Genomic DNA, 27,136 nt, shown 5'->3' on the forward strand with positions numbered 1-27,136 from the left:
GCAATAAGTTCATTATATAACTTCCTACATGCAAAATGGGGGGTGGGGGTGGGGTTGTTTGTCATTCTTTTTGTGAAAATCTCCGAATGATATTCTGAGCGATCTTTTCTCTGTATAGCATTTCTGGTCAAACCAAGGGGAGCGATTAGACGGGGTAAAGATGCAGGCTTGGCTATTGTTCCACACAAGTCTATTACTTGGAAGTAAGCTGCTATTACTACCTTAATAGAATGTGAGTTAGTAAGGGTTGCTCTCAAATGTAACATTTTGTCAGAGTCCAAAAATTGCCCTTCGAATTGTGGGACCATCTAATCCCTTTCAGAATACTATGAGAAGCCTGATCTGAGTTACCAGGCTTCAAGGTCTTTTTTGCTGGGTCGCATTGTATAGTCAGAAGTAAGGGGGAGTGGTCACTTTCTGTACGGAGTCCAAGAGAAAAGAAGTTAACATCAGTGTAGATTTAGAGAAAAGGATACAATAATCAACTACACTATGACCCCTTGACAAGATAAACGTGAATTTATCGTCACCAGGAAAGTTTTCAGTCCGTTTAAGATAACTGCTTTATGGGCAATACAAAATTCCATAAGTTTTAACCCTGCTCTGTTAGTTAATCTAGCCTTAGAGGAGCAGGGAACAGACAGCAGGGTAGGTATTCTATCTATTCCTTCAAAGCCCAATTGGGATACAGTATTTTGGTTGTTGGCCCCAATTCATGCATTTAAATCACCCAAAATAATAAATTGGGCAGGTGGAATTTTTTGGATACAGTGAACATATCATCTGACAACATGTCCCAATTAGCAGTTAGAATTTCGTGCATTAAGTACTCCAGTGCTAGAAGCTCCATACAATAAGAAATGAGATATTCAAATTATAAACTACCACTTTTTTTGATAGGCAAAAGTGGTGCCAGTTGGTAATACTTTATTATAATCTATTATACAACCCACTTTGTGGTGGTTCTGGTCCTATTTGGATGGACATTTTCAGAGGATGATGCTTGGGGAATGTTCTTCAGCTCCTTGGAGTCTTCAATGTAAGGTTCTTCAAGGTTCTGTTCTGCCACCTATGCTGTTTAACATCTACATGAAACGACTGAGTGGGGTTATCCAGAGGTTTGGAGTACGTTGTCAGCAATATGCTGATGACACACAGCTCTGCTTGTCCTTTACACCTGCAGGTGGACCATTGTCTTGCCTCGGTAATGGACTCGATGAGAGCCAACAAACTGAAACTTAATCCAGATAAAACCTGAGGCACTGTTAGTGGGTGGTCCCCTAGACTGGATGGCTAGGAGATTGTCTGCTCTTGACGGGGTTACACTTCATCTGAAGGGGCAGGTGCACAGCTCAGGGATACTTCTGGATCCATTGAATAGACAGCAGTAGTTAGGCTATCCCTGTTCTGATAGGGGTGGAAGGCAGTCTGCACCACTGAGGTCACTTGAGCCTCCAGAGAAAGCAAAGCATTTGGCAGCAATGTCATTCACCGGGACAAGATGGTTTGAGTTTATTATACAGATTCTGGCCGGACTACACTGGCTGCCAATTAGTTTCCAGGTCCAATTCAAAGTGCTGTTTTTGACATATACAGCCTGGAACAGCTTAGGACTGCAACGCCTCCGTGATCATCCTCTGAGCCCCTTCTTCATGTGCCTCCTCCCTGAGAGGTTCAGAGGGTGGCAACACAAAAATGGGCCTTTTCTGCAGTGGCTCCCCACTTGTAGAATGCTCTCCCCAGGGAGCCTCGTCTACCATCTTCCTTACATAACTATAGGCACCAGGCAAAAATATTCTTCTGCTCCCAAGCCTTTGGCTAATTAAGCAAGTTACGGACTTTTAAACTGTGAGGGAGGTTATTGTTTTTGCTTGTTATTATGGTATGGTTTTGTTTTTTTAAAAAATTGTAAACCACCCTGTGATCTTCAGATGAAGGGCAGTAGAGAAATGTAATAAATCGTCATCGTTATCATCTGAGGGCACGACATTGTGTAATGAGAGAGTAAAAACTCACCCCAAAATGATTCTTTTCTCCCTATTCCTATGTACAAGACAGCCCTTTGTGCCAAGGTTCAAAATTTTGTGCTCAGTCTTTTGTTTTGTTCCCAAGTAAACTGAAAAATCACTGCCATTCATATAGAAAATCCAAACATTAGCTTAACACTGCTTACTGTTTTGGTAAAAACTGAATGGAAAGTCTGTTCCAGTGACAAAACAAACAATCATTTTTCCAACACAATCGCTTTGTTAGAGAAGGTCAGATATTCAGTTTAATATCAAGAGGGAAAAATGGCTATCAGCACCCACATTCTCAAAACGTGAGAACAATGTGTTTTCATTCAAAGGTAATTTCCACCTAAGGTGAAGCATTTTTAGAGTCCCACTCTGAGTCTACTATACTGTGATAATATGAAAGTTTTAACATCTGCCAGAATGCAATTTGGAAAAGTATGAAGGTCAAAGGAGCTTGATGAAAGCACCTAAAAAGAGCTCACAGACTCAAAACAATCCTAACATAAGTTGGTCGTATCCTTTTTCTATCTCAATGATGTGTGATGGCAGGGATAAAATAGCAAAGTTAGATGTAATAGTTGGGCTTGTTGCAGTTGCAAAAGATTACTGCACGTTGGGAGGAATGAGTAATCAGAGTAAGAGAAGCCCCCTAAAGAAAAAAGGCCCTAAACTGTAAGCGTTTCGAATGTCCTTATGATTTTTACCACAATGTTGGCAAAAAAATTATCTTTGAACACTTTTATTGCATCCTGATTAGGCTTGAGTTGGCGTGATGAGAATTTTCTTTTAGAAGGCTACTACAGATTTTAAAGAACAAATTCTATACCCAAGAGCGATAAAGTATTGTGCAGATGGTGGAAAGGTTAATGGAAGTATTACAAAAATTAATCAATACCATGAAAGACTAAGTTCCAAATCACAATCAAAGTCCAGCCTCAGTTCAGAACATGAAAAGATAGGGATCAGGGTTATGTAAGGATAGGTTAATCAAATAGATGCAGTATTGACAACTTGGGTAGAACATCTTATTTCATGGAAACAAATATAATAGCTGGGGTGGTTCTCTACAAGAAAAAAACAACCCTTGCATATGCTTTGTAGAACAGCTGCTAGTCGCTGGCATACCACATAGCTAATGGTACTACCTATCATTTTATCACTTAAACAGCTGCTTGAAGATGCTTCAAGTTCATTATTTCACTTAAACCACTCCTCTTCTAAGAAGCTCAGAGCAGAGGAGATGCAAAAGTAAGCCGTTCTGTGTACCTTAGGTTCAGCAGTGAAATTCCAGAATGCTGTTTGAGACCATTTTCCAGGCCAGCCTTCACCACCTCAGTGCTTTACAGCTGTTTTGAACTACAACTCCCAGCAGCATGGGGCTGTTGGAAGCTGTAGTTGAAAACATGATGAAGGCTGTTCTAGGCTGTAGAAATGAAGGGAAAACTCAACGAAGGAAGAACAAACTATAGGAAGTTCCGCATTAATGAAACTATCTGAAGGTATAGCTTTGCTAAGATTAACCATACATGGAAAACATCTTTGGGTAGGAAAATTATGGAGTGAAAGGGATCTACAGGTACCTCGGATTACATATGCTTCAGGTTACATACGCTTCAGGTTACATACGCTTCAGGTTACAGTCTCCGCTAACCCAGAAATAGTACCTCAGGTTAAGAACTTTGCTTCAGGATGAGAACAGAAATCGTGCTCTGGCGGCGCGGCGGCCGCAGTACGCCCCATTAGCTAAAGTGGTGCTTCAGGTTAAGAACAGTTTCAATTAGAGTATGTACTGCAGCAAAGAAAAACAAAGGAAAATGTATTTTACTAGAATGTGCTATTTCTAAGTATACTTATCACACTGCTAACAACATTATTCCCATTTCATTTCTATTTTTCAGTTAGGACAAAACATGCCTAATATGCCATAGTACTTTGAAACATTAATTCCTTTGGTGTCCTGTTGGCCCATTTTTTAAAATGTTAGCTTTTTAAGAACATTTGTCTGGAAGAGTCAGAGTTATGCCAACATTTTGGCCAGAATTTAGAGTATGCTTTATAGAGACTAAGCAGCCTTTGTTCTTTGAACGCAGAAAACATTGTTCAAGTCAATAGGTTTGGGTTACACCCAGTCTGCAATTCTATGCAAAGCATTCTTTCAATAGCTTGTCTTGCTGTACTAATATAAATTGGTTAACTTTGATATTTATACACAAATGTGTTGGTTGCTGTTTTATAAAATGTATCAAAAGGAACGAGCTAATTAATTCTTACAGGTTAGGCTTAACTTGCCAATATATATCCTACCTACAAGATCAATAATGGCTAAATGTGGTCTTCCACATCTGAACCCACAGATTCTTTTGCATATCAAAAATTACGTTAGTCTCCTTAAGACAGAAGTGGTTGGATCCAGACTTTAAATAAGCAGAGTTCCACTACTGGGGCATTCCCACAGGCACTTGGGGGGTGACTGGGTGGGTGGAAGACACATTTTCCAGATACCTCCTTCTACGTGTACTCCACCAGCTGCTCCCAGAAAGTTAGGGAACAGTCCAGGGCAGCAAGGGAGACTGCACTGCAGTTCCTGCAAATGGAAGGGGCCTTTTGTTTGTGGAAAGGCATGCTTGGGATCTAATAATATTAACCATTTCCAAAATTAAAATTTGAAGCGTATTATTGCTGAAGAAACTAGGTATCATTTCAGCCAATGAAATATTCAGAAGAAGGGGAAACATGCTGATGCTTCGAAAGAATTGAAAAGGATTTTTTAAAATATTGCAGGAAAGCAACTATTCATGATAAGATACCCTAAGGCCAGGGTAAAAGACAAATTACCCTGGTTATAAATTAAATTTTTAAAAAACTCTAACATATGCAACACTGTTCATCAATTGGTCAATCTTCTTAGAAATGTAGCTTAATCTCCTTCATGGGAGACTAGCCCACCTCTGATCTCTTTCCATCCAAGTATAAACCTGCAAGGGAAATATGATCCCTAGCCTCACATACTTTCTAACCAGCGCAATTCCCTGAACAGCAACTGTAAATATTTGGGTATGAGTATGTTACTCTAGAGCAAACAAAATAACCATAGTCTAGACTTCATATCCAATATTTGCTATCCCACAACTTGGCTTACAGGAGAAAGATTACAACATTCTTTTCTTATCTTTCAATCACATTTCCTTGTTATTTTCGCCCCTCTAGCAAGACAGGCTGCTTTATTTCTCTCTTGATAAGTTCATTCTAAAACCATCAGCTTCTTTGAGGTCAATAATAAGTGTTCTCATCCTAGCAGACTAATTGTTCAACAGGGTGAAATGCACATTTTATGCAGCCAATCAATATTATACCTTTTAACATAAGCATTTCTTTCTAATTCCCAATTTGTTCTCTTTTTGTAGATTATTTCTTCATCAGCACCGCATCATGCTGTGTGACACAAGCACAGTGCAAGCTCTCATTCAAACAAAGGAATTTGGGCTAGAGTGTGTATTTAACACACAAGCACACCCCTCTATTCTAAATAAATGTTTTGCATAAGTGTTAATCTGTTTATGCAAAGGGTATGCACAAGGAAAAGCACTGCTCCACATGCAGGTGCTTATCTTTGGATCCCAGCCATGGTGTCAGGCTGAGAAGCACTCGGCATGTAATTTGAAAGCCAGGTAATGCACTGAAACTGAACAGACACCTGCAGGAGCAGACAGGGTGGGAAGACATATGGACAAAGTAGATACAAGGTAAGGAGGCAGGCAGGATCTGCAGTCATAGCTAGAGAGTTGAGAATTGCTCAGACCAAAGAGTCAGATGAAGATTCTGGGGATTTATTGGCTAAGCTCAAACCGCATTGGCCAATTACATCACCAGGAAAACTGCTGAGTCAGCCTGGGCATATAAAAATAAAAAGGCTGCAAAATTCCATTTGATTGCACCTCAAAGCAACAAACAGCAGTTACAGGTATAGAAACTCCCTCACCTGATAAACTGCCACAGCAATGTCAGGAAGGAGTCAGAATATTGCTGCAAGAATTTTAGGCTCCAAATCCCAAAGTTAAGAGTAGATAAAGATAATGTTTTTATTTCAGAGAAATTATTAACATCTCATCTCATTGCCATCTCATTGCCACCATGGAATTGAGGTACTTGTAACCTTTTGGACAAAAAACAACAACTCCAAAGCTAATATTTTGACGTCCTCATTTCCTTCAAACAGGTTAGATAGAAATTCTAGTACAGAATAGTTTTCTGTACGGAAAATTAAGCCACAGGAGGTGGCACCCGAGAGGAAGAGCTGACAATGTCTTCGTCGCAGTTGTAACAAAAAGGACATTAAGTATGAAAATGCAGAAAATAATTAATTCTCCAAAATGGCTAAATGTCAAACAGAGAAATGTAAAGGTTAATTTTCCTAAGGAAATACACTGGCAGATAACACAAACCTTTTCCAGTTCTAACACATTATCTTATGAGGGCGCAACCAAAAGGAAACAAAACCCACAAATTAATTTAATTGATTGAAATTATCATATACAAGCCTTTCCCAAGCTTAGTTAATGTATATTCACCATGTTTTTAGACAATGAAAAATAAAGAAGGAACACGGGAAAGATTTGTTAAAGAGTAGCATTACAGGAATAGGACCATTCATAAACCACTATCAAAGTCTAGGGTCAATAAGGTATTCAATAAGATTTACTTCAATTCCATTTAGCAGATTAGCGAGCTAACACAGAAGTATTCTCAGACAGACCCTCTTGGAAGCTTTTTCAAAGAAGATTATTGAGTGAGGTATGAAAGAGTGTCATCACAAGTGGTATACACAACCAAAATATCAATTCAGGAATTACCTTTGCTGGACTGAATGGCATCAACATGTCTTTGATTACAGAGGATGGAATGTGAAGAACTGAACATGAACTACATCCTCTTCATTTATTAACTAATTCAATAATACACTGTTTTTATCAAGTTGTCTTTTGGGGTAGAAGAAACAAATTTAATTCCTGCTCATTGTTTAAGACAGACTATGATTATTTTATAAAACAGGAAATGTTCAGTTAGTTTGGTTGGTTTCCCAAAATGTTTTCAGTAGAAACCTCAATTATTAACTAACTAACTAACTAACTAACTAACTAACTAACTAACTACATACCATCTGAAGATCACAGGATAAGATTACAGTATAAAAACACAAAAGACACTACATAACAACAACAAATATCCCTGACATATTTAAAACGCCATAGATTGTTCAATTGGGCAAGTGGAATGTTTTCACCTGGCGCCTAGACATACGTAATGACAGTGCCAATGAACCTCACTGGGGAAAACATTTCACAAAAGGGGAAGCCACCACAGCGAAGGTCCGTTCTCATGTTGCCATCCTCCAGACCTCTTGCGGACTAGACACACAAAAAGGTTCTCAGATGAATGCAGGGTCTGGGTTGGTCTATATGGGGAGAGGTGGTCCTTGAGGTACTGCGGTCCTGAGCTGTTTAAGACTTTATAAGTCAAACCAGCACTTTGAATTGGGGCCAGAAACTAATTGGCAAGGCAGTGCAGTAGGGCCAGGATAAGCATTATATGCTCAAACCAGCTTGTCCTGATGAACAACCTGACCACTGAATTCTGCACCAGCTGAAGTTTCCAAACCATCTTCAGAGGCAGCCCCACTGCCTTAAAGTATCCCTGGGTGTGCAAGAGTAACAGCTCTGTTGAAATACCTGAAAAGCCAAATTCCCTTCTGAAATAGTTTAAGAAGATAGTGCTAAGGTATGCCAGGATAAAGCGGGTAAGCAACCCTTGGGGTGATGGGACCACAACTAAAAGGTGGCATCAGTGTGGGAGAAAGTGATGCAACAAAAACAGAAATGTACCACTTTGTCACAAATCCCTTGATGGGGACGGGGAGAATGCCTCAACGCTATGGTTGGAATGAGGTTTTTTTTAAATAAGACCTTACAGTGCTAAGTCAGGCTATTAAAAAAAATCAAATAACAGCTTTATGAAATCGAAGAGTCTAGACAAAATGTCTCATAATAGATTCTCTTCCATGAGCCGCGACATTTATAATAATGCAAAGGAAGTAAATCTTCTATCACACACCTAGAGACTCTATCCATCTCTTGTTCTCTGACCTTTAAAATGTGATTATATATAGAAATATATCTCATTATTCAGACCCACTTTAGTCATTCTGATAAACATTTTGAACAGGAGTGAAAGAAAATAATACGCATAGGCAAGCATTCACCTTTACTTGAACTGTGTGCTTGTCTTTAGTCTAAGAAACTATCATCCCTAAGGCAAAATGCAGTGTAATTATTTTGTATATAAGTAATCATCCTGCATCAGTAACAATTATCTTGAAATATGGTGTCAACCTGCCATCGAGGCCCCTGCCATGAATACAAACCACACACCAAGTCCATTATTTCTATAAGAAACAAATATCAATCTTTTAAAACAAGCTAGTGTAAAAGGAATGTTTATGTCTAATCAATTCCATGTTTGCCCTTATTGCTGGCAGCTTGATCCAATGGATCTGCTTAAGCTGCCACAACTTAAAAACTGTGGTTTGTGCAATATTAGAAGGGCTGGGGGTGGGGGTTTCTCCCTTCCCCTCCCCCAACACAGATTAACTGGTGCTCAAGAAATGACTGCAAGCCCCATGCAATATGTACTTCAAGGTGAAAATCAAGTGCTAAAAGGCGGCTGCATTGCAGAGTTTGTGCCTTAAGTGGGTGGAGTTGAGAGGGGAATGATTGCAGCTGCAAAGAAATAATGATAAATTTATTCTATGAATCTTGCCTAACGTGGAGACAAGTAGCTAACAAAACAAAGAAACAAAAAACAAAAAATAGGATTTCTACATTGGGAAGAAGATTCATAAGACCTCATATTGTATGTAGTCAAGAGGACCTGGGGACCTTATTGCTCTCCCAAGATACTATGGGAAGAGCATGAGGGTCTAAAGCTGTGGTTCCCAACATGGGTCACATGCCCCATGGGGGGGGCAATTTGATTTTTAAGGGGGACAATTCCAATTCAAGAATGAGTTACTAACAGTGAATGGCCTTTTAGGCTTACTCCATGTGAATAGGAGTTCACTTTTTAAATAATAAGAATTATATGTTACGGGGGGTGGGGGCATCAGGATTTTAGATATCCTTAGGTGGGTTGGGAACCACTGGTCTAAAGTATTGTGGGCTCTCACAAGAAGGCCCTGTAGGCAGAATTGATATAAGACTCCAAAAGAACTGAATGAAATATGCAGATTAATGTATTATAGGTAGCCATGCATTTCCCTGGTACAGTGGTACCTCGGGTTAAGTACTTAATTTGTTCCGGAGGTCCGTACTTAACCTGAAACTGTTCTTAACCTGAAGCACCACTTTAGCTAATGGGGCCTCCTGCTGCTGCCACGCCGCCAGAGCACGATTTCTGTTCTCATCCTGAAGCAAAGTTCTTAACCTGAAGCACTATTTCTGGGTTAGCGGAGTCTGTAACCTGAAGCGTATGTAACCCAAGGTTATATAAACATTTTTTTGTATAAACATTTTTTTGCTAGGAGGTTGATGCAGAGGGGATTCCAGCGAAAGAGACCATAAGTACCCTGTCTCTCCCATCATTACACCATGCCTATTGTCCATATGCTCATAGCTGTGCCATGACTTAAGAGCAGGTCACAGTGGACCAACCTAAATCAGGCCTGATCCCTGCAGTACCAGTAGTGTTGGGATTGGGTCCAAGAGCAACCACAAGTTCGCTTCCTATTAACTGAACTTTCTCTGAATTCAGTTTAATAAATCTGAGTTTGACAATATGGGAATAGTTACTACTGCACTTAGTCTGAAAAATAAAATATGATTTAACAATGCACATTGTTACATAATGCACGATGGCAAGTAATTTTTTTTAAAAGTTATATTTATGTACCCAACATGTTTTCATTCAGCCATGGATCTACATTATGGCTCTTCTGCAGCCAAAGGGGTTTTTAATGACTCAAATTGCAAATATGATAATAGCAAATCTGCCTGTTCATGCAATTTATGTACGAAATGATTCCCTATATTCAAAGGAGAAGGAAGGGGAGGGGAGGGGAAATATTACTCTAGAGAATTAAAATTGCTCATTAATGATCAGATGTTATTCTGCTACCTCAATGTCTTAAATGGTGGGGAACTAAGCACTACTGGAACTGAAAACTCTATCACATAAAATTTACATAAATAAAGGGCGGGGGGGAGACAAAGAGAGAGTTGAGGTAGAAGGGAAGGAGAGCAAGAAATTAAGTGGTATGTTTAGTTTATTGAGAGGCAAAACAAATGCTTTGCTTCAAAGTTATGTTAAACTGCATGTTAAAAATGAATCTGCCCAGGCAACTTATTATAACACAACTCTTTCTCCAAGACATAAAAAAGGCCACAATATTGCAATGTCAATGTGATGAATAACTATGGATCCATAACAAATGAAATGAAACAGGATAATGTTCACCTGTCTGTGACCCTTGGTGGATAACACTGCTGTCAAAATAACACTCTATGTGATGTGCTTCAAAGCACAAGAGACAGCTTGAAAACTAATAACTCAAATAAAAAATGCCCAAGAGCACTGTGGAATCTTCCACATACTCTGGTTCAACTCCAGTTATGTCTTGAAGGCCTGTCTGTAGTTTTGAAGGTACATTTAGATGAAACTGTGTGAATGAGACCCCAGAAGCCTTTGGGGAAATATAAGCAATCTAGACATGATCTCCTGTGCTATGTCTGTACTGGGTAAATGTGAATAGAGAAGCCAGGTAATCTGCAGTCTGTAAAGATCAGGGATATATATGTTATATTTCACTCTTTAGGTACACAAAGATACCCAGAATCATCAATGAACTGGTAACTGTACTAAAAAGCTGTAATCGTTTTCAAAACTTGGGAGCAAAATGTGCACTAGGAAGTGACTCTAGATGGAGCTATCCATTGCACCAAAAAACTAACAACATTATCTGAATCCTTTCTAACTTGGAAGACATTCTTCTTGCACTGTGTGCTCAAAACAGAACACACAGTCCTTCAAATAAAACTGACGTATACTGCATCAACTACCCATTCTAGGTACACATAGATTGCATGTATGTAAATAAGGTGGAACCTCAAGTTGTAGATGTAATCCGTCCCGGAGGCATGTCTACAACTTGAAGCGTTCGCATCCAGAAGTGCCACGGCTGCGTATGTGGCTCGATTTAGCACTTCTGTGCATGCAGAGAAACCTGGAAGTAAGTGCCTGGTACTTCCAGGTTGCTGCGGGATGCAACTTGAAAAGACGTAACCTGAAGCGGACGCAACATGAGGTATGACTGTAAAGACTGGGAGCATCTTCACAAATGAGGACAGTTACCTTGCTTATCAGTTATATTAGCAATCTCCCATTAATTATATTAATTCCATTTGGGATTAACTGAAGATATGAGCTCCTCAAATCATTTTCTAAAATATTATTTGCACCTCTGTCTTGATGACTGTATGAATATGCTCCAACTTGACCAGAAATCATGATTTCAGCCTAGTAGCCTTTCTCCCCATTTCTATATATACAAATAAGTGTGTGTCTGGAGGAAAGGCACTTTGAATAAAGAGGGCATCCTTGAAGTGATTGCTTTAGTCTGCTGCAGCAAAAAAAAGGGGGGGAATCTTTTGGCACCTTCAGACTAAAAGGTGATATTTGGCATCACCATTTGGTATCCTGCCCCAAAATACTGCCCCACCAACATATCAGAAGTTCTGCAGCTAGCATGAAAGGAACCCCATCTCCCCCACCCTCCACTCCCCACCCCTTGGCCTCAAACTCCACCCCACATCTCTATTCCAAACCCACCCGCTATCCTCCAACTATCTCCTGTTCCTAAAAGACCTCAAGTCTCGGTAAAAAAGAAAAAAGAAAAGAAAGAAAGTGTTGTGCACAATGTAGCAGGCGGTGAAATAAGAAAACGCTCACCAGTCCATGCAGAGAAGTGGATAGCCAGTGCTGTTAGCTAATGTTGCTGCTCCTCTTCTACGTGGCCATGGGTGCACAAGCATGATGTCGCCTTTGTGCCAGCCTGCATGGCATGACTGAGCATGTGCGGCCAATTTCCTGTGTACACCTGTTGGGCTCTCAGTTCCACCTCCCTATGCTGCACACTGTGAGGAAATGCATGGCAGCTGACAGGCAGCACTGCACTCGACCCAGGTGACTCCTTCAGTGGACCAACTCAGAGACATGGGTATGGGCTAACCAGGCAGCAGAAGTGGCAAGCACCAGGGGGAAAGCACACCCACCCACCCATCTTCTGAGGGTGATGCCAGGGTCCAAACCTGCACCACACGATCTGTGGCTAGAGATACTACTGCCATCAATTAAAGCACCAACTATTTTAAATGTGATTTTTGTGGATGAAAGCTACCTACTTCATTTGACTGGCGTTTTCACACACAAAAAAAGGGACCAGCGTCCTGAACAACAGAACAAGAACAAATCTTCTATTCATTTGAATCTATGGTTGTGGCAGTCTAAGAACTGAATTAGGGTGCTAATGTGAATCTGAAAACTATCATGAATACCTATTATTTGGGGGTGGGTGGGTTAATTTTTAAAACAGTTCCAGAATATTTTGTGGAAGGGCTGTTTATTGTTCATAGTCAGAAGATCAGTAGCTCACAGCATAGAGCACATGCTTTTTTAAAAAAATTATTCCAATCTTTTAATTTTTTAAAATTTATTTTATGTCGTTTCGACTACGGCAGACCAACACGGCTACCTACCTGTAATTAAAATTCCATGTCAAACATCAAATTACAGAAGTCTTTGCAGGGAGGGACAATTATGAACAAAACAACAGTAACCTTCTAGAATGCAGCAAATAGGATAGGATTCTCTTTTTAGGAAAGAAGGTTTAAGTTGCCCTAGGAACTGCAGAACTGAAGGGAGGCACATTCTGCAATATACTTCCCAGAAAAAAATATCATGGAAAGGGTAAGTCGAGACTGACCCCAACTATAGGTTATAAAAGTCACAGTTGTGTGTGTGTGGGGGGGGTGCTTTCTCCCTCTTTACCAGAAAAAGCCACCTCCACCAGTGGTACCAAACAGAGGCACACTTTGGCCGCATTCACTGGCCAGAGGATTGCTGTGTTGTAGGTTTTGTTGTTGTTTTGCAGTCTTGAAGATCAATCATTTGAAAGGGAGGCTACAAACAAATAAAATCCAATTGTCTGCCATATTCAGGTCTGAGCACTGGTGTTTCTCAAGAGAAACAATGAACAACTTTACTTGAGGCAGGGTTTTAATTTATTAAGTCAATGACCCACAGTCTCTTACCATACGTTAAACTATGTTCTTAAGATAGCATTTCACGTGAAGCACAGCTTGTCCTCACTGACAAGGAAATATGCAAATTATATATTCAACTCAGATGCCACACTAAACTAAATTTATGAGCCTGAGTTCTGAAGGATGCATAATAAAAGCAGATAATCAACAATAATAAACAATGGGTTGCTTGATGTATGTACCTATGGTTTATGTTCTAAACTATGGTCAGCACAAAGTATGATTTGGTGTGCTGTCACAACTGTGCTATACATATTTATTATTCCACAACTGAACCCAGCCATCCATTTATGTTACTACTTAAATATTCACACACTTGTTTAGATATTCGACTGATCAAACTGTAAGGCAGAACATCTGAATTGATCTTACCTGTGTATACAGTTTTTGGATTCGAGATACGCCATCCCAGCAGCAACATCTAATGAAAATTTCACAAGCTGCTTGGTTTTTAGCTCATCCTTCTTCTTTCTTAAAAAGGAGAGGAAATCACCTCCTAGAGAAAGAGACAGATGGACAATGAGACATGACAGGGATGATATTCCCATTTATCTCTCATTAGCAATGCCTGGCTGAACAGAAGGTATTACACTTCAGCTGTGTTTTTCAACCAATTTGTCTGAGGCTAGGGTAAAAAACAACCTGAAAATGCAAAGAGCATATTATTGCCAATATACAGCTTCCTTAAACTGCCCTAAATATTACTCTGCCAGAAGGCTAAAATGGCACATTGTAGAGCAACACTTCAGCAGCAGTATATCTGGGTAGAATGTTTGATCTCACATCTCCTGTACATAAATGCAATGTATAACTTGAAAAGGAGAGTGCTATTTGCTGGGGATGATGAAAAAGAGGTGCGGTCAACACCTGGTCACTTAAATGAAAATATGGCAGGGTGGATGGGAAAGGTTGGATCCAGAGTTGCATTTAGTAGAGTTCTACTGGTACCGGGGAAACGGAGTGGGATATTATTTTTGCCAATTCTTCCTTCTCCACTATAGTCCTCCACCATCTTCTCCAGGGTGTTGGGTACAAGGTGTTCTTGAAAAGCATGAGAGCTGGTGCTGGGAGGTTGCGGGAGGAAGGGGACATTGGCAAAATGCTATCTTTTTCCTTCCTCCAAAGAGGAGCCTCTACTGGATCCCTGATCCCTCTTCTCTCAGAGGGGCAAGTCTGGATGCATCCTATGAATGTGACAATAGGCTATTTTGCATAAGGGGTGGTTTCATAATGTGTAATAATTAGGAAGCCTGGGAACACAGGAAGCTGCCTTATACAGAGTCGGCCTTTGGTTCACCTAGGTCAGGGCTGCCCAACAGGTCGATCATGATCTACCAGTTGCTCAACAACTTTGGGTCTTTCTCCCCAGAAAAAACTCAACAACTTTGGTCAATCCAATGGGTAGATCACTTCCAGTTTTTTTTTTTTTTATAGTGGGAGTAGATCACAGTCTCTTGGAAGCTGGACTTCCCTGATCTAGATCAAGGTTTCAAGCAGGAATCTTTCCTAGCAATGTTTGGAGACGGCAGGGATTGACTAGGACCTTTTGCATGCAAACTGTGTGCAGTGTGACATGCACTGGCCCTTTACAGGATAAACCCCACCCCCCAAAGCCCCATACAACTTGCTTTGTTTCCTTAAGTGGTCTTTGTTTCTTAAATAGCAGCCTGCCAAGGCTCCTTGCAAACATGTTTGGATATAGAAGGGATTCTCAAAAGCAGTTTGTGATAGGGTATTGAGGCTGTTCAAAGAAAAATGTCAAAAATCCCACTGGGTGTGCTCAAACCCTACAAGGTCTCTAAAGTAGTTCTTTGGATCCTAGCCAGGGTATCCACTTGCATTTTTATACTGCTCCACCCCAAAGGCTCACTTAGAACTGAGCGAGCAAAGCAGAGACAAGAATAACCCCAAAAGACTGAATGAACATTATCTTGAAGAACCAAGATCACAATGTAACTCGTAACTTAACAGGCAGTTGTAAAAATAACGGCACAGACTTTCACATCTTAAAGCACACGGACTGTTGTTTGTGATACCGGCCCAGCCGTTATTCTATTCGACGCTTGATTAATTTCAGTGAATCTCTGTCGGGTGAGTTTCGTAGTTTTACATAGAAGTATTCCAATTCCAGATCAGATTTCGGGTGTACTTACATTACAAGAAATAAAGTATGAAATTATTAAGAGATGGGTTTATTAACAGCAGACTCAATCTTCTAATGCTATAGCCCTCAGATAAGCTGCTGTATTTGTGAGAGGGATTAGCATCTTAATTGACAATTCCTGAGTTTGTGTGGGTTTTTTGTTTGTTTTTTACCATGTCTTCCAAGGTTCTGGGCTTCTTTAGATAGAAGGACTCAAGAGGTGATGGCTTAATTGCATGTTCTTTAATTAAAGCTTTATAGAAAAACAAGCCAGCCTGCTTAACCCTCTGATTGTTCGCTCACCTATATTGTCTTCTGACAACAGCATGTTATCCATTTTTTCCTCTGGTAATAGTGTTTTCACAATTCTGAATCATACTTTACTCAAATCTTAACACATTATGGCATTTCATAAAAGCCTGAGAGTAGGTGAATAAAATTCAAACTGTCGTGGCATGAGTCAAACCTATCCCCCCCAAAAAAAGACACTTATACAGAACCTTCAGTGCATAATTATGTTGCACTAAAACAGATATGAAAAGAATTGTTTTATAGCTACACAAGCTACATCTACATAAAACATTATGTGCTTCAGCAGCTTTAAACATTGTGAGAGGCAAACCCCCTAAAAATGAGGCATTTGTGGGGTTATGAGATTGTAAAACAGATGACAGCCAAATGGCATTTGTTGTTTTTTGATGGTAGTGTAGAGAAATGGTCTTCTTCAGAAGTATCAACAACACTACCCACAAGAGTTTCCCCACCTAATGATAATGTGGCACAGTACCATGTAAATAGCTTCTGCTAATAAATACAGTTACCACATCCCACTTTTGTGCTGTAAGATGTTCAGAGAAGACCGTTACTAGCTTTAGTGTCTGCTGAATGGGCAAGCACAGCAGGTTTAATGTGCCAGCCTTCATGTCGTATTTGCAAACATCTGTGTAATGCAGAGTGGGTCTGCCAACAGGCCTAGTGCCTGAAGCCAGCTACCCGTAGGGCACATCCTTTGGGACCCTGCCATCTTCCATTCTGTGGACATGACCAAGCCAGTGTAGACGTCATTGAGACAGAAGTACGAACATGCTGGGGCTGTGGGCTTGGAAGAGCACATCTTTGTTTAAGACTCTGCCCTGCCATGAGATGCCCAAAAAATCTTCCAGATGCAACGCATATAGAAGGCATTGAAGCATCGATACTGGTGGGTGCAAGTTGCCCACAACTCACTTCCATAAAGCAATGTGCTCGAAATGCAAGCCTGGTAGGCCTTCAGTTTGATATTGGTTGTTAGCGTCACATAGTCCCATACCCTTTTTATTTTTTAGGATTTTTAGTATTCCGGATACAGTGGAGATAACCATGCAAGGAAAAATATTCTGCATGAAAATTGATTTATTATAAATAGATGGTTTTAATTTGGGGAACATGTAAGACGATACTCATTATTTTCTTAGCTTCTGCAATTAATGTACATATAATTGTACCTCCCCCCCCCCTTTCACATTATTCTATAATGCACGGGGGGAGGAGCATTACTTTTTCTTTTTTTAAAGCACATATTGAAAATAAAAAAGAAATTATCAAGAATGAAGTATAGGAAAGATAGTGTCTAGCTATAATTGCTAAAGTAAACAGAAAAGGACCCTTTTCAAATATTATGTTACTGAAGTAAAATTTAGCAAGGTAAGTATGAGAAATATTTGTGGTTGCTGCTGTTTGTTAATTCTAACAGTTTCAGGGTTTTATTTTGAAATAGTTGTCACTTGGCAGGTAGCTGAGACACCCATATCCCTGATAAGCTCTTGGAGGAGATGGAGTCAGGTCTGTGAAGTTTTAACAGGGCAGGGGATGAGAGGAGGTCTATTGGTCACAAGCTGTTACCTACCTGCTCAGTGGGACAAAGCATAACCAATTAAAGCTTTCCAGAACCTACTCTGCTTTCTCCAGTGGGAGAAGATGAGAGTACCTCCTTAAAGGACATACAAGGATGCTTGGCACTCTGTTCTCTAAGGGAACACAGAGGCTCTGGGAGCTTCTGAAAAGCTCAGTGATATATTTGCCCCACAAAATAAATCTTCTGTAGCTTTGCCAGGTCAGGAGCATCCCTGACCCTGAGACCTAGGGGCAGCACCAGGCATGCATGCACACTCATAACACCTTTTTCCCTATTGAGTCCAGCCCAGCTCTTTTTCTTCCTCTCTGCTCCTTCCAACAACTGAGCCCTGGAGACAGAACTGTGACTGGGAGAGGGGGCGGAGGGCAGAGAATATATGCAATAATATGCAGCCAGCTCCTGCCAGGCTGAAGCTTGCAAGCTGCACACATACTCTTCTTAATGAAAACATTTTTTAAAAGGTGTTCTTGCCCACCTGGAGATTCAAGCCCTCCTGCTGTCACCTACTGTAGGCAGGCAAATCTGGAGACTGCAGATCGGGCCCTGGCAGTCTGGTAACCCTAATTAACAACTTTTCAAAAACAAAGAGTTCTATGGTACCTTAAAGACCTATAAGTTTAATAGTATATAAGATTTGATGCATGCATTTGAAGAAGCAGACTCTGCAATGTGTTGGGCTGTAACAAATTGCTGTGTCTCTTCTTCTTGCAACAGACTAATATGGCTACCACCCTGTAAATCTATTTTTTAGTAACTTCACTAAATCAGGAATGTACACAAGACATGGCTATGAGTAGTGTTTCAGTACTTACAATTATAACACTATAATTATAAGGAGGTAACAAAGCCAGATCCTTAGTCTATTAAAAATTACTATTATAATAAGGGAGAGAAGCAGACAATGCTAGATGCATAGCCATTAAAACCAACTGTGCTTCCTCTATCTTCCCATTTATTTTGAAAGGTATCTGTATCCAGTTGTTTATTCCATTTCAAAACACTTTTCAGCAGAGACTACAATTTATTTGTTCAATACCACAGCTAGAATATTTGAGGGAACAAAAATGAAAGAATAAAATGCAAATCTTGTTACGTTCAACTTTCCCCCAATCCCTTTAGGAAACCATAGGTTAAGATTAGTTTCTAACAAACTATGACTTATCAAGAGAGATGTTTTCCCCAAAACACATAGCTTGCTTTAAAACAAGTGTCTTGTTTCAATAAAATAAAAATAAAATCAGCTGCAAAGTAGAAACAGAGCCAAATCCCCAGAACAGACAACCGTAGAAAATTACATTTCGAGGGAAAGGTGGGCAAAGCACTAGAGGGGTTGAATATTATGGTTTAAAGTGGAGTCAAGTGTTTTAATTAAAACTGAACACTATTCCTGCAAACAGTGTCAAGCTAAAAGAGGATAAATTTCAACGAAGTGTGAACACAAGTCAGGGACGAGAAGTCTTGTTATGAAAGCTCCAGAGTCATCAGGGATCTCAAAACAACTGGTATGTTCTTGCTTTAAAAGAGATGGAAAGAGATTTTACTTTAACGGTGAGGAAGCAAGGCATTTCATTTATTTAAAATATTTATACTCCACTTCCTTACCAATTAAATGAAGTTAAAACCAAAATCTAGCTAAAATATGTCTGTTTGGGAAAATGTTCATATACCGTAACAAACAGGCAGACCCCACTCCTCCTGAACTCCATATTTCCATCTGAAAAGCCTTCACAGCCATAATCTCCTAAGCAAGATGACATGTCATCACTGTGTTGTATTTTCTCTTCTGAGCAGATAAAGTGATGTCTCTTTCCATCCAGCAGAGAATCAAGAGAAGGGTGATGTGATTCACACCCCCCCCCCCATCTTAATAGGCCAACAATTCCCCTGTGTATGTCTCTCAGATGTCCAGGAGTGTGGGGTGGGAAGCATTCTCGCCTGATTGGCTGGTTCCAACTCCTCTCCCCTTCATATCCTCTTGCTGGCACCCAACAGAGATATATCAGTATTTTGGTAATACCTCGTCTTTGGCTTGATAGCCCAGAGTAATTCTGTCTTCTACTAACTGAACACAGGCTTAGCCTGAAAATGATGTTCTAATATGTGCTGAAGTGGCTACTTTAGGATTTCTGTTTAGTAAGTGCTATAGTCAGTCATTTCATTTTATGGCCCCATATTCAATCCCTGGGAATTTCAGGATGGACTGGGAATGTCATGAATGAATTAACCCTGGAGAAACACTGTTGGCCAGTGTAGACAACATTGAGCTACATGGACCAATTGCCTGACTCAGTACGGCAGTTTCCTATGTCGCTGCTGTTATATATTTATTTATACCTCACCTGTTTCCCTGATGGGACTCAAGGCAGATTACATATAAAAATGAGAACCACCAAAAACATAGGAAAAAAGGAGAAAAAAGATGGATGCCCCATCCATCTCTTTCTGTGTGCTTAGTTAACCCTTTAATACATAAGGAACTGCTTAAGATTTCTAAACAATTCCCAGAAGTCAGGGAAACACAAGCACCTCTGAGCATACACCAATTGGGTTTTGTTAAGAGTGGCACGGTGCCTTAAAGACGAGTGATCAGTAAGTAAGGTGTGCCCCTCTTTAGAATATTGAGTACAATGTTGATTGTTGTGCATGTCTCGTAGATTTCTGTTGCCTGAAAAGACTGCAGCAGGAGTGGAAAGCCTAACAAAAAATTGCTCCCCATGGTTGCAACTTGTCCCGGGGTCAATTGCTCTGTACAATTTCTGCATCCTCAGCCAAGGACAATCATGCAAGTGGCCAGCTAAACTATCTGCATAGGTAAAGGAAAAGGACGCAGGTGGAGCTGTGGTCTAAACCACTGAGCCTTTTGGGCTTGCTGATCGGAAGGTCAGTGGTTTGAATCCCCGTGACGGGGTGAGCTCCCGTTGCTCGGTCCCAGCTCTTGCCAACCTAGCAGTTTGAAAGCATGCCAGTGCAAGTAGATAAATAGGTACTGCTGTGACAGGAAGGTAAACGGCGTTTCCGTGTACTCTGGCACTCATCACGGTCCTCCGTGTGCCAGTAGCAGTTTAGTCATGCTGGCCACATGACCCAGAAAACTGTCTGTGGACAAATGCCAGCTCCCTCGGCCTGAAAGTGAGATGAGCGCCGCAACCCCATAGTCACCTTTGACTGGACTTAACTGTCCAGGGGTCCTTTACATTTACTTGCATACTCTTCTTTTAAATTACACTCAAAACAATAAAATTTAACTGAAAAGGGGGGTAGGGAGAATAGCCACTGTAACATTAGCTGAGAATCCTCTTTTTAAACTATTTCACAGGAACACAGGGTTCAACAAGCACATATAAATCAAGTTTTCTTTTACATTTATGAACACAGCTGAAGACAATGATTTGCACCAAAACAGCACAGCAAACTGTTTACACACATTTGGCTCTCCCCCCCCCCCCCTACACTGTCAACATTGCAAACTCTGCTGCTTGTATGGAAAGGACTATCAGCTGGAGACTTCTAAAAAAATGCCAGCGTAAGGGGAAAATTCTTACTGTGTGAACTTTATAACGGCTGATAAAGAATTTAGCATTACAAAAAATATTTTTGTCAGTAATTCATAATAAAGAAACCACATTTCTGCCACATTTTCTGATACAGGAGGGAAGGAAATACTTTCCTTAATGCAGAGTTAACTGCTCCTAGGAATGTACTGATACCAGACTAGGAGGAAATCCACATGTACAGATGGCCAACACCAGCTGGACATGAATGGCTCTCCATGTCAATGTGCCATAAGATCAATTTACTGTTGTTGTGAGAGAGACAGTGAGCTGTGCGTGCCCATGAAATCAGTACTTCTTCCCTTGGGCTCTTATCGCCCTAAAGCAGTGGGGCTCCCAACTGGTGGTTCATGGACCCCAGGAGATCCACATAACCCACCCAGGGGGCCCATGGCACCATTCACATAACAAAAACTACCATAGAGATATCAAAAGTAGGGGGTTCATGGCTTGACTTTAGAAAAACAGAGAGTCTGCAGTACTTAGCTAATTGGGAACCACTGGCCTAAAGGAACAGTGCAAAGAATCAGTTACTATGGTCATTTTATTTGCAGGTGAAAGAACAGATCTACAACTTGCCTGAGCTCCTGGATTCAGGCATGGTAGTATCAGCAAAAAAAGCAGCCATCGAATGTATTCTTATTGTGACATGAACAGCAGCTTCCTGACCAATTGCAGCTGTTTCTGGGTCCAGGTGAAGCAACAGTGGAGAATCACTGATGAGAAAGACTGTATAGAAATCTACCATGGTAACATAGCTACCAGCCCAATAATGCTCTTTGTCTGGCTTTATAACCAAAAGGCAGAGGACCTGTATCAGAAGAGGAGCATGGAGGTGCTGGTGGGGCAGAGAAATCAGGAAAGCAGATGAGATAATTTTCTAGGTTGAATTTATTAAATTAATGGAGCAGAATTTTCTCTCTATCATATGTAGCCTTATTGCATCACATTGTAGATGCTTCACTATTTCATTTCAGGCCATCCTTCACTTTGCAGCATAAATGCCTCAAGAAAATACTGTTTTATAGGATGCACAGAAAATGTTTTATTCTTAAGCGTTGATATAGGGGGCAATCTAAAAAAGTAAAGAAATAGTTTATCAGGGTTCCTTCTATGTTTACTTTATTATCTTAAAACATGATTTCATTTATATTAGGATATGCGAAATGTTATTTGTTCTATTCAGTCATGATGTGGCATTATTTATGGATGTAAACAGGTAATTTACATGACTAAAGTGCCAAGTATAAGACATAGTGCCAATTCCTTTTAGACTCTTATAATGTTCATGTCTAGGATATGAATTAACACTTAATTGCCAACCCTTTAACAAACAAGGGATTATTCCACTGCTAAATTCACACATTTATAGCATTTGTAGAAAAATCCCAGTAATTCATCTTCATAAGGCACAGACCACATAAATACTTCAAAGCTATGCTAAGAGGATTTCACTCCAGCTCTTTCAGTTCATATCTCTAGCTGTTCAAATTTCTTTACCTCCTTTTGAAAAACAAGCCTTCATATTGCCATCATGTTACATTTATTTGGAATACATGTTGTGAAGATACCATTTACAATATAACAGCAAGCAGTAAGGATTTGAAATAGCCCATTTATACAGAATAACAATCTATATTGTTTCTGAAATACGGCTAAGTAACTTGATAACAAGAAACTAATAACATCTATTGCAAACTGGATTCAATGGCTTGCATCCTATCTCCCATGCGCAGAGCTCTATTCACGGAAAGGGCTGTGTTGCCTTCCCCTTCCCACAGCAGGCCCCTGAAAAATCTGTTTCCAATGCTTGGTGGTCTGTTGGCAACAGAATGTGTTTGCATGTGAGGAGGGATGCAGAAGGAAAGGGATTCAACAAAAAGAAAAGGGGGCATCCCTGCATGAGAGGTTTATTTATGTTTGCACAGGGGATCTCTGGATGCAAGGAAAGTATTCTAGACCTCACTTGCTCCATGGAATCTCATTGGATTTTCAGGCAAAGTCTTGCTCAAAATAAGTGTGATCTTACCCAAAATCAGCACTGCCGCTGGTGGTGCTTCTCCACCACTGGCAGAGGTGAAAGGGAAGGGGCACCTGCAGGAGAACTATGGGGGGGGCTCACCCTGACCTACAAGCTGGGCCGGCTCTGCCTTTAACTGTCACCAATGGGTCTTACACATGTAATGATGGTGACTTGTCACAAATCTAAAGCTAGTCCCAAACGGGTGGAGCCTTAGAGGTAGACCGAGAGCAGTAACTTAAACCGGTTCATTCCTCTTCTCAACCTTTGTTGGAGCAAATTGCTCACTTGGAGCTATCTGTGGTCCCACAACTTCTAACCAGCTTTGCCTCTTTCTCTGTGGGATCTGGCATTGGATTGGAACATAACAGTAGATTATATGTGCAAAAGAGTCAAAGAATTAACCCTGACATCCTTCTCCCCACTACAAAAACCTTTAATTAGAACTGAGCGTATGCATATTATATGAACTATGCCTACTGGCCCTTCAAGGGATATGCCTGATTCTCTTTAAAGGAGTAAACATGCTCCATCACTCAGGCAGCAACCTAAAAAATATAGTGTTAAAACTTCTCATTTTAAAAACTAATTCTGGCCTTTAAGGTCTGCTAACGAATACAAATGTTATTGTTTCTCAAAACTCAACATTTACTGAAGGTATCAGTTAAACTAAAGAAAACAGACAGGCTATTGTTTGCTTCCAATGTAAGTGTTGAGTAACCTTTACCAAGTGAGAACTCCTAAGCAGAACAAGATTAAACTGTATTGTTAAGCTGTGCCTAATGAATTTATCGATTACAGTGAATACTGCTTTTTCAGCACTATTGAAATTACTAAGAATTCTCTTACTTTATGAGCAGAACCTTCTATTAAGGAGTTTCACTCATTCAAAGTGTTTCTAGTTTTCTGGGGGGAAAGAGCCTACAAAGTAATTTAGAATGCCCTCCGTGTTGATAATCATTTTTACATTTACCTTCAACAAAGGGGGGTAGAAATCAATTTTTAAAGTTACATAACACTGAAAAGCATGCTGTATTGCAGTGTTATTTAAGTATAATTTCCCAGCTAATTATAAAAAAACTAAGTACATGCCACATCATACCCAAAACAATCAAGTTTAGACGTGATGAAAAAAATAGCTTTCCTCCAAATGGCATGTTTTATTCCTCTAGTATTGATCGAATTTCTGCTCCAAAGTTAGCCTTAATATAAATTTGCCATTTGGCAAAATTCTGTTTGCACAAACATAAGGGAATGCAACAAAAGGTCTTCAAAACTCACAAACTCACTGTTAAAGAACACACACGCAGTAGAGCATTTTGAATTTTACAGATTTTTAGGGAACACAGCTGTCTGTCCAGAGGAAGATAAGCATAAAGTAATTTAAGGCAATGTTAAGTAGAAAATATGAAGGAAATCTGTTTAACGATTTTGCAAAAGAAAACAGGAGTAAAAAAAGTAGGATAATCTTTATATGCCAGTACTTTGAATGCATTTTGGAGTTTTAAAAAAATGACTGGCTTGGTCAAACATGTTGAGTTGCCGGGGGGAAACGACTGGAAATTAGGTTTAAATCTGTTAGGTATGTGTTGTTGTTTGATCTGTGGACTAATGGTGTTGTCTTGCTGAAAGTCACAAGCATAAGAAAAGCCCTGCTAGATCAGGCCAAAGGCCCATCTAGTCCAGTAACCTGTTCTCACAGTGACCATACAGAAGCCTAGCTTTGCACTAACTGCTAATATTACCTTGTTTTGGAATTTACTGTATGTTGTTTTGGTCACATAGCCTATATGCTAAAACAAATATACCAAACTTCCCTGTTTGTGTGTAAAATCTTTAACTTGTACTGAAAAATGTCAACCAGCTCTGGTTTAACCCCAAGGTACAGGTTAATTAAAACTGAAGGTCCCACTGAGCTATCGTCTAAGAAACAGTATGGAGGATGACTCTAGGAAAGAGGACATGTTTTTTCATTGGGAAAAAGGATGTTCTACGATGAAATCTCAGTAAAGGTGTGAAAGCTCACAACCAAAGATCAGGTGTGGGGAAAACATAACAAAAACACTGATTACTTCCAACTCCACGTATTGACGCTTATCATTGTGATTCTTGTACTGCAACATAGACGAATGACAAAATCAGCATTTTCAAATCATTTTTCTAAGGCTCTTGGAAGCTTTTCAGGGGTCTCTCAATGAAAATATCACTAATGGCAGATGAGTTTTACCTAAAAGACAGGATGATCACTACTCATCTTCCAATTCAAGGGAGAGTGTTGGATGTGATCTTAGCAATGTTCCTGGTTGATGTGGGTCAACGGAAGACCTAAAAGACCTAGTGTGTATCCTGCATGAACTGGGTGTGCACAAGACCCAGAAAGTGCATGACATTCAGAGGCTTCTTCAGCAGGCAAGTCAATGGAGAAAGTGATTTCAAAAAGCAGAGAATTTGAAAAGCACTAAGGGATGCGGGTGGCGCTGTGGGTTAAACCACAGAGCCTAGGACTTGCTGATCAGAAGGTCGGCGGTTTGAATCCCCGCGACGGGGTGAGCTCCGGTTGTTCGGTCCCTGCTCCTGCCAACCTAGCGGTTCAAAAGCATGTCAAAGTGCAAGTAGATAAATAGGTACCACTCCAGCGGGAAGGTAAACAGCGTTTTCGTGCGCTGCTCTGGTTCGCCAGAAGCGGCTTAGTCATGCTGGCCACATAACCCGAAAGCTGTACGCTGGGCTCCCTCGGCCAATAAAGCAAGATGAGCGCCGCAACCCCAGAGTCGGTCACGACTAGACCTAATGGTCAGGGGTCCCTTTACCTTTACCTAAGTTATGGAGATAAAATGTAGTTGCCTAAAAATCTGAGTATTTAGAATACATAATTGTGTGCTGTCTTTGGAGCCTAATCTTAATAAAACAGCCCTTATTTTGCCATGTAAACTATGATATAGCAGCATAATAAATTGCAATGAGAGTCACATCTCATTTTATGCAGTTATCACACACAGTAACATTGCATTGACCTATCCAAGAGTCAAGTGTGCTGTATTCCCATTCTTTTGAAATCCCAGGTACATGGCAAGCCCACAGCAAGTGACCATATTAAGGAATAAATCAGATATCATATCACGAGAAAGACAAGATCTAAGCAGCCAATGGGGCAAAGCTACCATCCATAAGATTATAACTGTCTGTCCTTAAAGACAGGATTGCTTCTGAATAAAACTGTAGAAAATCAAATGAACATTGTTCTAAAAGCTATATCCCATTGATTGGAACTGGCCAGGTTTCTATAAAACACATGATAGCTACTCCTAAGTATTCCATAATCAACACTTTCTGAACAGAAGAACATCTTAATATTGTTCCAACTAAGCATTCCATTTTCCTGAGAACACTTCCCACGTTTCATTCTGCTTGATGGGTTAAGTGTGTCTTTTCAACATTCTGACAAATGGTACAATGATTCATGGAATTTTACTCTGCCTAGCTAGAACAGATAACTGTGTATTTGAAACAAATAACGTGCTAAAAATGCTCCAGAGTCCTCTTCTCATGTACTGCCTGACCAGTAGTTTTCTTTGACAAAGCACAAAGAAAATCTCTCTCAGCAGGATCATACATTTCTTTCCAGACAGGAATATGAAATTCTACTGCTCTCTAGTCTCCAAGTGCTGAAATTGTGACTCGGCTACATACCTGAGGGGGTGGGGAAATTATTTGTGTTGCCATTTGTGTCTTTTGTCTTTGTGTGAGGGTATTTTTGTCCTTCACATAATAAGTATTGCTTAGTTAGCTAAAGCAGGCCTGAGAAATGTGGCATTTTAGTGCCTTATTATTGCAGAGCTACAGAACATTGCAAAAACATTTTCAAATGTTATTTTCAGTGCCAACTCATACGGCAACCTCCTTTCTAAGAAAAACGAGTGAGTCGATGCATGCAACAGCCAGTACCATTTGTCTGTCAGAGCAATAACATCTATATTTTAGTGCCCCTGTATTCCCTTAATAGGCTTGTAGGCTCTGGCATCACTTGCAGGGAAATGACACCCAATGGAACATCTCTCTCCATTTTGCTCTGTGAACTATGACTCAAGACAGAAATAGGGAATTGAATCAGCCCCTGGATTACTGTATTTACTCTTAATGAATT

The 27,136-nt window shown here is 40.2% G+C and overlaps 1 protein-coding gene across 5 annotated transcripts in view; it reads right to left on the reverse strand.

The window, feature by feature from the left end:
* FER (FER tyrosine kinase) overlaps positions 1-27,136 on the reverse strand; it is a 155,139-nt gene that overhangs the window by 23,265 nt on the left and 104,738 nt on the right. For 4 of the 5 annotated variants that reach the window (XR_014556076.1, XM_083702297.1, XM_083702298.1 and 1 more), the window contains one exon: positions 13,757-13,880. Coding sequence is in view for 4 of the 5 variants with exons in the window: in XM_083702297.1 (XP_083558423.1) it covers positions 13,757-13,880 (124 nt within the window). In the remaining variant the exon portion in view is untranslated. Of the gene's footprint in view, positions 1-13,756; positions 13,881-21,972; positions 22,048-27,136 lie in introns of those variants that run through there. The other variant, XM_083702300.1, reaches the window with a different exon arrangement.

Source organism: Podarcis gaigeae, assembly GCF_964106915.1.
Source record: "Podarcis gaigeae genome assembly, chromosome: 11".
Taxonomy (NCBI): Eukaryota; Metazoa; Chordata; class Lepidosauria; order Squamata; family Lacertidae; genus Podarcis; species Podarcis gaigeae.